Here is a 17,452-nt window from a genome sequence, read left to right as displayed (position 1 = left end):
GTCATGTACTTAAGCAGTGTAATGTCAGAAACTAATACACAGATTCTCATTTTATCTCACTCTAGCCACTCAAACAACTAAGCTGGGCTCTGTGCTTGCACATAAATTATATCAGTAACAGATGAGTCCCTTCGGAGAACGGAATTAGAAAACAGAAGAACAATTACCAAGCACAATTCATCGCCCGGTGTTAACTAATGCGCCAGGGAGTGTCAGCAATGTTTTAACCACCATCCAACTGCCTAGAGAAGCTTTCAAAAAAAATTAATAGATTATGAAATGTTTTATCATGTGCCTATTAACAGGCGACCATTTCAGGACGTCTGCCTCATTTGATCATTTACCCATTTGAAAGGACTTGACTCTGAATGGCAGAATAGTTAACCAGCCCCAAATGCACTCTCTACACCCTGCCACCTTTTCTTTTCGCCTTTAAGTCCCTCATTCGAACCTCCCACTTTGACTAATCTTTAATTCTTCTGACCTGATACCGCCTATATGGCTCATATTTTATCAAATAATGCTCCTGGGAAGCGCCCTTAGTGTGTGCTATTACTTTTAAGTTGATATACAAAAACAAGTTGTTGTTTGATGGATAGCCATGTTCTGTATGGCTTGTCCAGCTCCCACCATATTCCCTTTCCCTCAAACCTATTCCTTTCGCTTCTGACTCACCCGGTCTCCTCAGTTACCAGCTCTCACAGTTATCCACTCAGAGACCATTGTCCCTCGCTTGTGAGTCACTGCAACTTTCCACCACCCACTTGACTTTGATCTGTATGCACATCTACCTGTATTGACACAATTCTATAGGCACCAGCCCATCTCTCTGGCACCTTGCCCAAGTAGCAATTTTAAAGAGTACCGGCCTGTATTTTATTTTTGTGTAGTATCTTAGGAGCAGGCCATTCAGCCCTTCGAGCCTGCTCCACCATTCAAATGATCAGAGTTGATCCTCTGAACCAAGACCATACTCCTGCTTTCTCCCTATAATCTTTGATGCCTTTAATGTCTAAAACATTTTTGAATATATCCCTGTGACAAAAAGCCAGAATGGTGATGGAATGCTACTGAATGTCCACGGGCCATGGTCAGACTCTCTCTTGTTGGTACATTGTTTAGTACCTGTGTGGTGTGAACACTGCTTACCATTTGTCAGCTCAACCCTGATATTGTCCAAAGTCTTGCTGTGCTGGGGCATGAACTGCTTCAGTATCAGGAGTCATGATGGCACTGAACATTGTGCAATCATCAGCACACATCCCCATTTCTAGCCTTAATGACAGAGGATAGCTCATTGATAAAGCAGCTGAAAAGGTTTGGGTGTAGGACATTGTCCTGAAAAACTCAAAAGGGCCTTTGTGATGCTGCCGTAGTAGTGTCCCTACATCTGAGCCAGGAGACCTGGGTTGAAATCCAACCTGCTTCAGAAGTTTTAAACAGGTTGATGAGAAAATATCTACCCCGAAGGAACACCTGCAAGTGATGCAAGATCCCACTTGGAGCAATGTGGTAAGATCAGGTCATGTGATACCAGTTGAAGATAAACACTGGTCACGCTTTCTCTGCTCTTCATTGAGATGATGCCACTAATCACTAATATCAATATCTCAGACAAAACGTAGATGGGGCTACGTGTGCAACACAAGCCCTTTCAGGCCAGAATGAGCCTATTACCTGGTCAATCTCAAGTTGTCAGGATTGAAACCCACAACTTTCTGACTCAGAGGGATGAATGTGGCTGTTCTTGTGCCGTTGAGTAAACTGGCATCATATTATCCTTTACAGAATCTCCATCTTACCAAAGCTTGTTCTAAATTAAACAATGCAATCCTCAGTCAAAGCTATTAGCAGCTCTCGAAGCCATCACTGGCCCACAAAGAGGGTGGGTTGGTGGGGGGCATGGACCTAAAGAGGGAGTCACAGAGGGAATGGTCTCTGCGGAACACAGATAGGGGTGGGGAGGGCAATATATCTCTGTTTGTAGGTCTGTTTGTAGGTGGCAGAAATGGGGGAGAATAATGGCTGTATCAGGAGACTGTTGGGATGGAACGTGAGGACCAGATATAAAACCTGAGCCCACACCTCCACGACTCACCTCCATCCAAGGCCCCAAAGTATCCTTCCATATCAGACGGAGATTTTCCACTTCATCTACTGCATCCGTTGCTCTCGATGCAGTCTCCTTCACATTGGGGAGTCAGGATGCCAACTCACAGAGCGATGCAGGGAACATCTCTGGGACACACGCACCAGATAACCCACCACCCTGTGGCCAACCACTTCAACTCCCCCTCACACTGCCCCAAGGACATGCAAGTCCTGGGCCTCCTCCACTGCTAAGTCAAAGTCACCTGCCAACTGGAGGAAGAATGCCTCAACTTCCACCTTGGGACCCTACAACCACACGGTATCAACATCAACATCATTAGTTTCTTCATCTCCCAACCCCTCACCTTATCCCAGATCCAATCCACCAACTCGGCACTGCCCTCTTGACCTGTCCTACCTGTCCATCTTCCTTCCCAACTATCCGCTCCACCCTCCCTTCCAAACGATCACAATTACCTCCCACTTGCATCCACCTATCATCCTCCCACCTGCCTTCTTCCCAGCCACACCCCTCTATTTATCTCTCATCTCCCTTCCCCTTCCATATTCCTGATGACGGGTTTATGCCCAAAATGTTGGCTCTCCTGCTCCTCGGTTGCTGCCTGACCTGCTGTCCTTTTCCAGTGCCACACTTTTCCCCTTTGACTCTCTAGCATCTGTAGTCCTCCAAAGAAAGAGGTCCAACTTTCATGGAATCCTAACAGTGTGGAAACAAGTCCACACCAACCCTCAGAAGAGTAACCCCCCAGACCCATTCCCCTATTACCCTACACTTGCCCCTGACTAATGCACCTAATCTACACATTCCTGAACACGGTGGGAAATTTAGCATGGCCAATTCACCTAAGCTGCACATCTTTGGACAGTGGGAGGATACCCACACAGACATGGGGAGAATGTGCAAACTTCACACACACAATCGCCTGAGGCTGGAATCGAACCTGAATCCCTGGTGCTGTGAGGCAGCAGTGCTAACCACTGAGCCATTGCACCACCCTGATACTTTGGCCTAGTCTGTCTCTCCTGTTCCCTACAGAAACTTCCAGCAATCTCCTTCACAATATTGCCACACATTGTAACCTTCAGCAAAATCTAGCCCTATATTTGCGTTTCAGGTTCTTCGAAGTATTTCCCAGCCTCCACTTTATACCTCCTTCAAATTGAAAGCCCTGTTAAATGGACTTTGCTCTAGCATTTCAATCTAAATATTTATAGTACATCATGATTACATTCATAAAATATACAAATCTCATTCAGTCAGAGTTGTTGACAGGAATCAGCTCTAATTAATTTTTGACCAATGTTTTCTTAAATTTTGAATGCAAGTAAAATGTTTAATCTTATTTTTATTCATTATTTAAAAGGCAACAATGAATAATGCAAATCAATTCAGTCACTGGTTCAATTGAGATGACTTCTGTTTCTCTATTACTAAAAAGGATGGCTTGAAATAACCAAATGAAAAATCCTTTTTCCCACAGATAGAAAGGAGACAAGAGGCTTCACACCATCACCAAGCGATACCTTAACAATTTTTCACTAGTATTGGCAGTTAACAATGACTTGACAGATAGTTTAGAGGGGCAGCAAGGTAGTGCACTGTCCTTCTGGGTTTGAGTGGAGGATCCAGTGGCTGTATCTGAGCTAAATATGGCCCATTGTTCAGTCAGTTCCTCAGTCACAACTCAGAACTGTCTACAATCTGGTCAGGGCTAGAGTTCATCTCCTGGGGGAAGATGGAGCATCTGCAACTGACCTTGTTGTACTTTTAACAGTATCGTTGTTCACCTTGGTGACCTTTTAACTCCACAAGGTGCTCTGCATCAATTATTTTGGAGGGTGGGATGCCTTGAGGGGAGATGTAGGGCAGGATTTAATGACGACGATGAAGTCTTGGCATCAGGCCAAATAGCCAGTGATGGCCCATGTCGTCTCTTATCATGAATGACTGCCACCTCAAGTGCCAATCAGGTACTTCACTGGGCATCAGTGGGACCAGGGACCCTGACAGGTGGCTTCCCATCTGCCAAGAGCCGGCAGCTCATCAGGAACCAGAAGCTTTTCACTGCTCAGCAGCACCACTGGGAAGATGGTGGCTGATGTTGGCAGGGCAGCCACCCACTTGAGGAACCCAGACGACAGGGGAGTGATGGCAAGGGGATTCAAGGCATTAGGTCATGGGGTCGTGGCGGACACGAAGGCATTAGCACAGAGGACATGGGTTGGCTCCTTAATTTATTTTTGACCTCATTGAGCAATTAAAGGGTCTGCTGAGGGAAGGGAAACTTTTAATTTTACTTTAAAAATGGCTTCATCTAGTCTCAAGGGTGAAAGATCATAAAACACTGCATCACTTCCTGTGATGACGTAAGTGTCTCATTGGCAAATTAGATTAGAGTGTCTACAGTAAGGAAACAGGCCATTTGGCCCAACAAGTCTACACCAACCCTCCAAGGAGTAACCACCCAAACCCCTACCTTATATTTACCCCTGACTGATACACCTAACATTACGCACAATTTAGCATGGCCAATCCACCTAACCTGCACATCTTTGGATCGTGGGAGGAAACTCACACAGACATGGGGAAAATGTGCAAACTCCACACAGACACTCGCCCTAAGGCTAGAATTGAACCTAGGTCCCTGGCACTGTGAAGCAGCAGTGCTAACCACTGAGCCACAGTGCCGCCCCAAATGACAATGTACGATGGCTCAGTGGTTAGCACTGCTATCTCACAGCACCGGGGACCCGGTTCGATTCCAGCCTTAGGGGACTGTCTATGAGGAGTTTGCACATTCTCCCTGTGTCTGTGTGGGTTTCCTCCCATAGTCCAAAGACGTGCAGGTTTGGTGGATTGGCCATGCTAAATTGCGCAGAGTGTTCAGGGATGTGCAGGCTAGGTGCATGGGTCAGGGGTAAATGTAGAATATGAATCTGAGTGGGATACTCTTCGGAGGTCCAGTGTGGACTTGTGGGGCCAAATGGTCTGTTTCCACACTGTAGGGATTCTACAATTTTATGAATTCCTTATTCCACAGCTCCCACACCCTCCTTCTTAATGTCAGGTCCCTCAGTGAATGCCTTCGAACAGGACACCCCCTCAAGAAGCTTGCAAGCAACCCCAACAAGGTTGTCATGTTGGGAATTCTGATTGGAAAGACCTTTGCCCACCACTGGGTGCTTATTAGCTGTGGTGAATGAGGCCTGTAAGTGGGCATTATATGGCTGAGTCAGACCCGAGACGGGAAAGTGACTGGATCCCCAATCGCCACCTTCCTACCTGATTTAAATGCCTCCCTCACAACCAAGTGTGCCACAGTGGAAGGCATAACATACCCCCCCTATCGGGTCTGGAAGTGGAACAATTCTGCTTGCATATTGTTTCAGACTTTAACTTTGCCAAATCAAGCTGTGGCAGCACGACGAGGTTCCTCAGTCTGTATTTCTGTGCAAAGGCGAGAAACCATCATCTTGAGGATCTGTTTCACTGCTCTGATTCAGCAGTAATAGACATGAACTGTACTTAGAAACAATGTGGCATATGGAGGATAGTGGGCTAGTGTAGGTTAGGTGGGCTTGGATCGGCGCAACATCGAGGGCCGAAGGGCCTGTACTGCGCTGTATTCTTCTATGTTCTATGTCAGTCAGATAGTGAGCAGATTTTGTCTCAGGCCAATTGAATCCAATTTATTGGGAAATGGAGAGAGAGGGATGTTGTCCATTGTAATAATGGACAATGGAAATGAATGCAGAAGGGATTTGGTGCATTGAAATTCTATACAATGGGAGTGAGTATAAAGGGGTTCCGTCCATTAGGAGGTCTATATAATGGCAGTGAGTACAAGGAGCTTGTTCCATTATGACCCGATGCAATGGGAGCAAATACAAAGGAATTTGGTCCATTGCAATCCTATACAAAACCGATAATGGGAAGACTCTTAGTTGAATTGCTGTACTTTTAAAATATTGTTCTTGGGATGTGACTCCTGAAGGACAATAGCGCACCTGTTGTGTTTTATGAAAACCTCAGGAACTTTTGTGGCCAACATTTTTATGATGCCAGTTCTTATACAATCAGGTTTATTCACTCCAGCTTTACCACCTGCGTCACTGCTGCTCTGAGTTCTTGAGTTGAAATTTTAAGATTATATGTGGTCTAGAAGCTGGATTGTGTCCAAAACTATGGCCAACGTAAGTGCCTAATGCAATCGGAGGCTTGGCAAATTGGTAACTCAGCATAATGGCTACAGTGCCAGTGAGCCTCCCAGCCTCCACCATCGAGGGGTGTTAGTGGGGGGTGGAGGAGTAAAATTCAATCAGCTGGGATGCTAGCTGAAAGCCTCAGGTGAGTTTGGGAGATGGAGGGAGGTTGTGGCAGCCCGGAGACAGGAACATACAAAGACCAAGATGTGTTTTCCATCTGGAATGCACTGTCCAGCTCAACGTTGGGATAAGCAATTTAGAGTCATAGAGATGTACAGCACGAAAACAGACCTTTGGTCCTACTTAGCCATGCTGACCAGATATCCCAAACCAATGTAGTCCCACCTGCCAGCAACCGGCCCATATCCTTCCAAACCCTTCCTATTCATATACTCATTCAGATGCGTTTTAAACGTTGCAATTGTACCAGCCTCCATCACTTCCTCTGGCAGCTCATTCCATACACGTACCATCCTCTGAATGAAAATGTTGCCCCTCAGGTCTCTTTTGTATCTTTCCCCTCTCACCCTAAACCTATGTCCTCTAGTTCTGGACTCCCTCACCCCAGGGAAGAGATTTTGTCTATTTATCCTATCCATGCCCCACGTGATTTTATAAACCTCTATAAGGTCACCCCTCAGCCTCTGACGCTCCAGGGAAAACAGCCCCATGCCTATCCAACCTCTTCCTATAGCTCAAATTATTTAAACAGAAAAGCTATCTTTTTAGTGGGGTACCTCAGCAATCTCTTTCAAGCCTGTTGGTCACTTGACATATGGGTCACGTGATCGTGAAGGCAGCAAGGCTAACCATCCATCAATAAACTGTATCACACCTAGGCTCCTTTCTCAAAGCTTTCAGCCTTTCTCTCTTCTGAGCATGTTATAGGCACCAAAGGCCTGTGTTGGGAGGTTCCTGTAGACACCTCCCCTGCACTGGAACCTATAAGATAATTGCTATGATCTGCTGCTGTTGCAGTGCGGCAGATTGACCCCCATAAGCATTGTTAAATCTCCTTTACAGTCCAGTCCGCAATCTGCCAAGCGGGAATATGAACCTCCCAGTTGTTAGTTCGGTATCATTTGGTATTTGACGATGAGGAAGGTAGAGTCCATTAAGGTTCTGTACAATAGGGGCAAACAGGAAAGGGCTTAGTCCATTGAGCATTATGTAACTTGAATGAACAAGATAATACATGGCTTAGAAAGGGTAGATGCTGGGAAATTGTTTCCGTTAGGTGGGGAGACTAGGAACCATGTGCATAGCCTTAGAATTAGAGGGAGTCAACTTAGAATGGAAATGGGAAGACATTTCTTCAGCCAGAGAGGGGTGGGCCTGTGGAATTCATTGCCACAGAGCGCACTGGAGGCTGGGATGTTAAATGTCTTCAAGGCAGTGATTGATAAATTCTTGATCTTGCAAGGAATTAAGGGCTACGGGGAGAGTGCAGGCAAGTGGAGTTGAAATGCCCATCAGCCATGATTAAATGGTGGAGTGGACACGATGGGCCGAAACGCCTTACTTCCACTCCTATGTATTTTGGTCTTAACAAGGAGCACTCAATTCTTTACAATGGAAAAGCATTTGATTGGGATGAGAAAATCCTCATAGCTTGCCTTCTCCTGTAGGGTAGTTGCTTTAAATGAACGTTAGGCCCGGTGCCGGCCTCTTTTATTGTCCTGAAATGTTCTTGTTCAATCACAGTACAGTCGGTTAGAGCAGAATGGTTGGAAAGTGTGACCTTGTGTCTGCAATAACTTCACAGCAGATTACCAAACTGGACAAATTACCAATTAGTTATAAACATCAAACCAAGCATTTCTTCAAGGAATGGTGGCTATCAAACAGAATTCCACTTAAAACCCTTGCAGATCTTTTCAGTAAAAGAAATATTTACATATTCATGGTCTTTGGTGCATGAATCATGAGACAGGGACTCATTAATACTGAATGGCCCTGCAGTAATGTATAAAACACAGCTTTGCTTCAGAAGCTGGTTTCACTACTTTTTTCCAGTTTGCTTCTTCAGTGATATTTGTTTTAAGTAAAGAGATGGAAATGGAAATGGAAATCAAGAAAGCTTTACAAAAAGACCTTGACCTTTGAGTGGTTAGGATTTGGAACGGACTGTTCGGCAGAGTGGTGGATACAGATTTAATAGTAGCCTCCAATGGCAATAGGACTGAGGTTGTGTTTGTGATCGTTGGCATCGCTGGGTTGAGTTCTGTGCAGGCAAGGATGACTCTCAGGTCCTGAATGGTACGATTGTACAACTTAAATAGTCTAATCAGTCATAGGAAGGGAGGTTCAGAATACAAATGGAGGAGGTGAGAGCTGCCTACCTGCCTCTGTCTGTAAAGCAAGGTGGCAAGTACCCTGAGGATTGCTTCTGCCTTGGCAATTTTTAACAGGCAGCTCCTCAGAAATGGATGGAGATGGATAGCGCCCTTGCACAATAGAGGTAAGGCAAGTGCTTGTGCCAATGCTAGTTGGCCCCAGAGCTTTGCTGAAAGGACCACTATAAGCAATGTCATTCAGTCCAGTGGGATGTATCAATTCTTTGAAAGTGCATCAGAATCTATACATCCCTTACATTACAGGCTGCACTTCAATCACAGCGAGATATTAGCGGGGGTGCAACTGTACATGCACAACTGGCAGCCATTGTTAATGTTGGCACCTGCACTGGGAACAAGAAATTCCGACTGGGTAAATACTCTGGGAGTGGGAATTACTCATCTTTGGGGTTGTCTGATTCTGTCCTTGCTAAAGTGCATCCATTGTTATCCTCCAGATGTTAACCATATTTAAAACAGAATTCACGTCCACACTTTCAGTGCAAGTTTTATTTGAGTCAGCCACACTCCATAAAACTCTCACACCACACTGATTACTCGCTCCCTATATTTATACAACCAATTCACACCCAATTAATTCTTAATTGCTATGTCCATTTCCTCATTCCATTAGCTCTCAGGCATCCCTTCAAATGATATTAGACAATAACACCAGGGTCTGGAACCTTGAGGCTGATTGTAACACTGCTTGGTGGATCCAGCACACGGATAGGGCACCAAACTGCTGGATGTGTGACTGCTTCAGCCATCAGAAAAGCACAGGCAATGTTAAAACAGTTCAGAGCAATGTTGCCCCATGTCAGCTGATGATTGGTAAGGCTGTGGTCATGTGACAGGCTACCAATTCCCCACACGTTGCCATCTCATGCTGACACGATCTACAGTCAGTCAAGATGCAGGTCTGACATTACTGGAAAAAAAGGTGTCATGTGAATGGGATTACAGTGAGACAATGTCATGAAGGAGATATTTATGCAAAGGAGTTGTTAGAATATGAAACTTTACCTGCAAGGCAAGAGTTACTATGGATATGGGAATCTCTCAGCTGTGTTTAGATGTGACACGTGACCAAAAAACCCCAATATACCTCTGCGTCCCTGGCTAAGTACTTGTTAGGTAAGTTTGTACAATGCTGCAGGCTATTCTACAGCAATCAGCCTTGTACGGTTAAACTTGTCCATACACAAACTCAGAACAAGGAGTTCAGCAAGACAGGAGAACAACTGAGTAAGAAAGGAACAAAAGTAGAATGGAGAAAAATAGGAAGAGCGAGAGTGAGAGCGTGCCTGAGACAGGCTAGGGACAAATTGAGATAGGGAGGGACAAAGTGAGAAAGGGAAATGAAAACGAAACAGACAGCCAATGGAGAAGATGCTCCCACTGGCAGGAGAGACCAGGATACAAGGGCACAGGCTCAGAATGAAGGGACAACCCTTTAGAACTGAGTTGAAAAGGAATTTCTTCAACCAGAGGGTGGTTAACTCACTGCTGCAGAAAGCTGTGGATCCCAAGTCATTGAGCGTATTTAAGGCAGAGATTCTTGATTAATAAGGGGTTATAGGGAGGAAGGCAGGAGAATGAGGTTAAGAAACATATCAGCCATGATTGAATGGCAGAGTAGTCTCAATGGGCTGAATGGCCTAATTCTGCTCCTATATCTTATGTCTTACAGTTGGTCCAGGAATTGAACCTATGCTGTTGGCGTTACTCTGTGTTGCAAACTTGTTCAGCCAAGTGAGCTCACCAATATCCCACAATTCACACAGAATTACTCTGCAACTGACAGGAAGGTCAATCTAAAATGCCCCCACAAAGTGTGAATTGCAAAGAAGTTAATTCGAAAGTTGGTCTGCCAGAGGAGTAAAGGAACTTTGTGGATTGAAAGGCTGGTGAAGTTCTGAATCGCTGAGAATGAGGAGAAATGTCTTCACCCAGAGAGTGGTCAGGCTGTGGAATTCTCTGCCATAGAATGCGGTTGAGGCCAAAATACTGAATGTTTTCAAGATGTAGCTCTTAGGTCGAGTGGGGTCAAAGGGCATGGGGAGAAAGCTGGAACCAGGGGACTGAGCTGAATGATCAGCCACAATCATACTGAATAATGGAGCAGGCGTGAAGGGCCGAATGGCCTACTCCAGCTCCTACTTCCTATGTTTCAATGAAACTTGGCAAGAGAGGCAGAGCTGGATAGAATGACAAGGTAAACACAGATGGACCGATGTAGTGGTAACTCTCAGGGATGGAACAATATGATCTGGGAGCTCACAGAACCGAAAAGAGAGCGATCTCATGTAGACAGGAAGTGAGACAGTCAGAGACTGAAAGAGAAAATTCACAGAAGCAGCAAGAGAGAGACAGAGGGCTCCAAAAGAGACAAAGACAGATGACTGAGATGCAGAGACAGTGAAATTTTAAAAGAGAGAATTAGAGAATTCAGCAAAACAGAAAGAGGGGGAGAGTGACCAGAGAGAGGGAGAGTGACAGAGACAGAAAGGATGAAAGTTGGTTTCTGCAGTGTGTGATGAATTCTTTCTTTTCTGCTGTTTGGTTGGAAGGCAGTTAAACAACATGGATTCTGTGTAAGGGAACTCAGTGAGGTGTCAACAGCAACTGGATGGCTGTTACGTCGAAGTCAGGAAGAAGTTCTTGGAAATAGCACGCAGCTAAAGTCAAGACTCCAATGAAGTCCAGGGAAGCTCAGAAAGTCGGAAGGTATGTGTTCAGGAAAGCCATAAGTGACTCAAAACAAGCCTGTGAGCATGAATACAGCAGTGTGGCAGAGATAGTGGGGAATGAATATCTTACAAGCAGAATTTGCTTAATATAACTGAGCGAGGTTGGAATTTGGAGGAAATGGCAGGGCAGGGATGGCTTGGTAAAGCTAGCTGTCAGTGGACAGTTGGGTTAAATTTGTGAATGGGCACTGAAGTGTAGTTTCCAAGCCCATGGGCCCAGGACAGGAAGGTGATGAACCGAAACAGGAGGAGCCGTTGAGGCAGTTTGTGATGAACAACTCTTGAGAGGTTATTTTGAGGCCCAGATCAGTACAGATGAAGAATTGTAATCCCTTGCAATTAATTAAATTTGATGACCCAGCAACTCATGTTGAAGGGGAGATTTCTTTATTCACTCGTGAAATGTGGGCATTGGTTGCTGGGTCAGCATTTGCTGCTCATCCTTAGGTGCTCTGGAGAACGTGATGGTGAGCTGCCTTGTTGAGTAACTGCTGTAGGTAGACCCACAATGCTGTTGGACAGGGCATTCCAAGATTTCGATCTAGTCAATGAGGAATCTGTGGATCAGTCTTGATCACATTTCATGTTTTTAGTTATTTTAATTGACCTGCTCACATATGTTATGGCACACCTCCCTGACAGGTTTCACTTAAACCTGAACCATTTGGCCTAGAGGTAGTGACACTAGCACAGTGCCACAAGAGCCCAATTGTAATTGCGCTGCAGGGGAATTGAACACAGTACCTTACCCAAGCTTATCACTGTTAGAAGGAAGTTTGACATGTATTGTAGACTGCAAATTTCTTCTAACGTGTATAGCCTTGGCGTTTGTTCGAAACGATGGATTCATGTGGCATTTTTCTGTTTGTCAGTCTCCTTTATCTACCTTAAAAGCAATGTTAACTAGTCCCTGAACTTATTATAAAATAAGTTGGTGGTTTTGTCATGAACTGTAACATACATCTGGTCTAGTATCGGAACAAGAGTCTGTTCATCTGGCAGTCACATTTGGGGCTGATGACTTGGTCTTACACTGCAACACAGGGCATCATTGTCATGACATTGCCAAGTACTCTTTTGCACTTGAAAAATCTTTGCCTAATTTTCTCAACTCAGCCATTTGAGTGATTTTCAGATGTAAGTCTCAGCATCTTACCTTGTCGATTTGCACAAGTTTGTCGATGACCTTCTTCACCATAGCGTCAGGTCCTCGGACTTTCACTTCTGGGTTGTTCACTTGTTCTTTCAATCCATTCCCGACCACCCTGTTTGTGTAACTAGAAACAGGCAAAGGACATTGAGGTTCTGAATGACAGCAGAAAACAGTGATAAATAATTATATTGATATTGTGTTTTTTTTCATTTGTTCATCTTAGATTGAGACTGCCCTCCTGGAATGTGAAGCAGGGGAAAGATTACGATCGTAACAAATTGGAGGAAAATGGCTCCTCCACCAACCAAAATGATCATGGCTGATCGACGTCAACTCCACTTTCCCACCCATTCTCCAAACGACTCCCTGAGAGGTCAACACTGAGGTCTACTGAACCTCAAAAATAATCAAGAATGGAATCATAGCATCCCTACAGTGTGGAAGTAGGCCATTCAGCCCATCAGGTCCACCCAGACCCATCCCACCTACCCAATCCCTGCATTGCCCATGGCTAATCCACTTCGCCTGTACACCTTTGGACTGTGAGAAGAAACCTGAGCACCTGGAGGAAATCCACACAGACATAGGGAGAATGTATAAACTCCACACAGTCGCCCAAAGATGGAAACAGACCCAGGTCCGTGGTGCTGTGAGCCACTGTGTCCACCACAATCTAGTGTAGAGAATCCCAAAGATTCACAACCCTTCCAGAGAAAATATTTTTGCTCATTACAATCCTGAGTGAGCAGCAAAAATGCTGGTGTTGGTGCTATCCAATGAGGACAAGCCAAAAGAATGATCAGCGAAATGATGTGGGATTAACCCACTCCTCCAGCCTATTACACAGGAGCAACAGGCTATTCAGCATGGTAACTCAGTGGTTAGGACTGCTGCCTCACAGCGCCAGGGATCCAGGTTCGATTCCAGCTTCGGGTGACTGTCGGTATGGAGTTTGCACATTGTCCCCGTATCTGTGTGTGTTTCCTCCGGATGCTCCGATTTCCTCCCACAATCCAAAGATGTGCAGGTTAGGTGAATTGGCCATGCTGAATTGCCCATAGTGCTCAGGGATGTGTTGGTTAGATGCATTAGTCAGGGGAAATGTAAAGGAATGGGTCTGAATGGGTTACTCTCTGGAGGATTGGGTGTGGACTTGTTGGGCCAAATGGCCTGTTTCCACACTGTAGGGATTCTATGAAAGAGGGTGGAATGCTGACCTGTTGTTTTCTCATGGCACCAGGGTAGATGTTGAGAAGGCATCTCCAACAAATACAACACTTGCACTGTCATGAGAGCCTTGTTGATGGATTGAAACCCATCTGGAGACTTAAATCCCTATCTCAGCAAGATAGTTCCAACAATTGGTGCACAGGTTTGAAGTTCCTTCAATACTTAACAAAGTTTATCTCAAATGATAAAAGAAATTAACACAGCTCCTGTTCCTCAGAATGATAGCCTTACAAATGCTACAGGTTTGCAGAGAAGGTAGTGGAAAATAATTCAGCCATGGGGTCATGGCATTGATATTGAATTGGGCAACAAGAGAGTATTTTGTTTGTATTGATATCTCTTGGTTGAGTTAGGTTTGGAGACTCAGTGGGAGGAGTGGGAGTTTGTCAAGATCACGCAATCAATAATCGTATTTTCAATGTTTTCTTACAAGAGGTCAGACCCAATGTATTTAAGTAGTTACATGTTTTTATTTGCCGGAGGCTAACAATACAGTTGGGAGCAAATTACTTCAGAAAGAAAGCATATAACAGTATATGTCTACATCAGAATTTCAGGACTTGAGATTTCTCAGCCCCTTCTTACTCATCCAGCTCCATTACATGGATCCCATCAAAGGCTCTTCAATTGATAACTCAATACATTATTGATCAGACCCAACAATCTCCTGCTCTTTTACTTTGCGCATTTCTCAATATGTTGTGACCTAGCATGAACTTGCATTGGAAATATCCTTATTGTACTTTATCCTACTGGAGGGCAATTTAAGAAACTTTTCAGTGGTGAGCAGTTAGCTTTTTGTGGCTGTGTTTTGTTATTGGAAGGAATGCCTCAATTAAGCAACTTGCTCGTCAAGCCTGGCCCACAGCAGATTCAGGATGTGGGCCAGCTAAGGGTAGAGATCAGGCCTAAGTCCTGATGCTTGCTTCATTGTAACATGTCTATTATGAAGGTGTAGGTTTGTTCTATATCTTTAAGAGAGAGAGAGAGAGAGAGAGGAAGCTAGCAAGGACTGACTGAAAGCACACAGTGGGCTGAACAAGGTAAAAATGTAACGTTTGATTGAAGCAAATAGCTGGAGTTGTGTTGCCATGGAAGAAAAACAAATTCAAATTTGGCCAATCAGTTTAAATTATGCCCCAGATACCAAAATCCATTTGAATTTGAATTGTACCGTTTGGGCTGACATCAAACCAATGAAATGATTCAATGTTTTGGGGTATAAAACCAGACATTTTGAACAGTTAGGGGAGAACAGCAATGAGCACCAACAAGTACAGACTGCCAGCCAAATAGCTCTCTGAAAGGTACCTGTCCAAAAGAAAAGGTGTGCAGCCAAAAACCAAAGAAGACATGACTCAGGAAAACACAGAGGAAAATCTACAAAGGAGAATTGACAAAGCTGGCTGGTTTTCATACGTGATTTTTTTTCTCTATAAATCTTAATCAAGGCTTTTTATTGTCGGACCAGTATTATAAAGTGGGAGGTAAAAGCTAGGTTTAAAAGAAAGGAGTTGTAAATAGCTGTTGTTTTAATGTTCTCTATTTGACTTAAAGAATTAAATTGCTAATTTTTACTTTCAATAATGACCTCTGGGTTAGTTAGAGTCATAGAGATGTACAGCATGGAAACAGACACTTCAGTCCAATCCGTCCATGCCGATCATATATCCCAACCCAATCTAGTCCCACCTGCCAGTACCCGGCCCATATCCCTCCAAACCCTTCCTATTCATATACCCATCCAAATGCCTCTTAAATGTTGCAATTGTACCAGCCTCCACCACTTCCTCTGGCAGCTCATTCCATACACGTACCACCTTCTGCGTGAGAAAGTTGCCCCTTAGGTCTCTTTTATATCTTTCCCCTCTCACCCTAAACCTATGCCCTCTAGGTCTGGACTCCCCGACCCCAGGGAAAATACTTTGTCTATTTATTCTATCCATGCCCCTCACAATTTTGTAAACCTCTATAAGGTTACCCCTCAGCCTCCGACGCTCCAGGGAAAACAGCCCCAGCCTGTTCAGTCTCTCCCTGTAGCTCAGATCCTCCAACCCTGGCAACATCCTTGTAAATCTTTTCTGAACCCTTTCAAATTTCACAACATCTTTCCGATAGGAAGGAGACCAGAATTGCACGCAATATTCCAACAGTGGCCTAACCAATGTCCTGTACAGCCGCAACATGACCTCCCAACTCCTGTACTCAGTACTCTGACCAATAAAGGAAAGCATACCAAACGCCTTCTTCACTATTCTATCTACCTGTGACTCCACTTTCAAGGAGTAATGAACCTGCACTCCAAGGTCTCTTTGTTCAGCAACATTCCCTAGGACCTTACCATTAAGTGTATAAGTCCTGCTAAGATTTGCTTTCCCAAAATGCAGCACCTCACATTTATCTGAATTAAACTCCATCTGCCACTTCTTAGCCCATTGGCCCATCTGGTCCAGATCCTGTTGTAATCTGAGGTAACCCTCTTCACTGTCCACTACACCTCCAATTTTGGTGTCATCTGAAAACTTACTAATTGTACCTCTTATGCTCGCATCCAAATCATTTATGTAAATGACAAAAAGTAGAGGGCCCAGCACCAATCCTTGTGGCACTCCACTGGTCACAGGCCTCCAGTCTGAAAAACAACCCCCCACCACCACCCTCTGTCTTCTACCTTTGAGCCAGTTCTGTATCCAAATGGCTAGTTCTCCCTGTATTCCATGAGATCTAACTTTGCTAACCAGTCTCCCATGGGGAGCCTTGTCGAACGCCTTATTGAAGTCCATATAGATCACATCTACTGCTCTGCCCTCAGCAATCCTCTTTGTTACTTCTTCAAAAAACTCAATCAAGTTTGTGAGACATGATTTCCCACGCACAAAGCCATGTTAACTATCCCCAATCAGTCCTTGCCTTTCCAAATACATGTACATCCTGTCCCGCAGGATTCCCTCCAACAACTTGTCCACCACCAAGGTCAGGCTCACCGGTCTATAGTTCCCTGGCTTGTCTTTACCACCTTTCTTAAACAGTGGCACCACGTTTGCCAACCTCCAGTCTTCCAGCACCTCACCTGTGACTATCGATGACACAAATATCTCAGCAAGAGGCCCAGCAATCACTTCTCTAGCTTCCCACAGAGTTCTCGGGTACACCTGATCAGGTCCTGGGAATGTATCCACCTTTAACAGTTTCAAGATACCCAGCACTTCCTCCTCTGTAATATGGACATTTTGCAAGATGTCACCATCTATTTCCCTACAGTCTATATCTTCCATATCCTTTTCCACAGTAAATACTGATGCAAAATATTCATTTAGTATCTCCCCCATTTTCTGTGGCTCCACACAAAGGCCGCCTTGCTGATCTTTGAGGGGCCCTATTCTCTCCCTAGTTACCTTTTGTCCTTAATATATTTGTAAAAGCCCTTTGGATTCTCCTTAATTCCATTTGCCAAAGCTATCTCATGTCCTCGTTTTGCCCTCCTGATTTCTCTCATAAGTACACTCCAACTTTCTTTATACTCTTCTAAGGATTCACTCAATCTATCCTGTCTATACCTGACATATGCTTCCTTCTTTTTCTTAACCAAACCCTCAATTTCTTTAGTCATCCAGCCTTCCCTATACCTACCAGCCTTTCCTTTCACCCTGACAGGAATATAC

The 17,452-nt window shown here is 44.6% G+C and overlaps 1 protein-coding gene across 2 annotated transcripts in view; it reads right to left on the bottom strand.

Moving 5' to 3' along the window:
* The window catches only part of gpc5b (glypican 5b), a 554,501-nt gene that overhangs the window by 178,417 nt on the left and 358,632 nt on the right, over positions 1-17,452 (bottom strand). For both annotated transcript variants that reach the window (XM_043701794.2, XM_043701795.2), the window contains one exon: positions 12,564-12,684. In XM_043701794.2, coding sequence (XP_043557729.2) covers positions 12,564-12,684 — 121 coding nt within the window. The remainder of the gene's footprint in view (positions 1-12,563; positions 12,685-17,452) is intronic.

Source organism: Chiloscyllium plagiosum, unplaced genomic scaffold (genome assembly GCF_037043375.1).
Source record: "Chiloscyllium plagiosum isolate Xiang-an unplaced genomic scaffold, Cpla_swu_hap1 HiC_scaffold_13, whole genome shotgun sequence".
Lineage (NCBI taxonomy): Eukaryota > Metazoa > Chordata > Chondrichthyes > Orectolobiformes > Hemiscylliidae > Chiloscyllium > Chiloscyllium plagiosum.
Note: the sequence above shows the minus strand (reverse complement) of the source record. Positions and strands in the feature narration are given on the sequence as shown.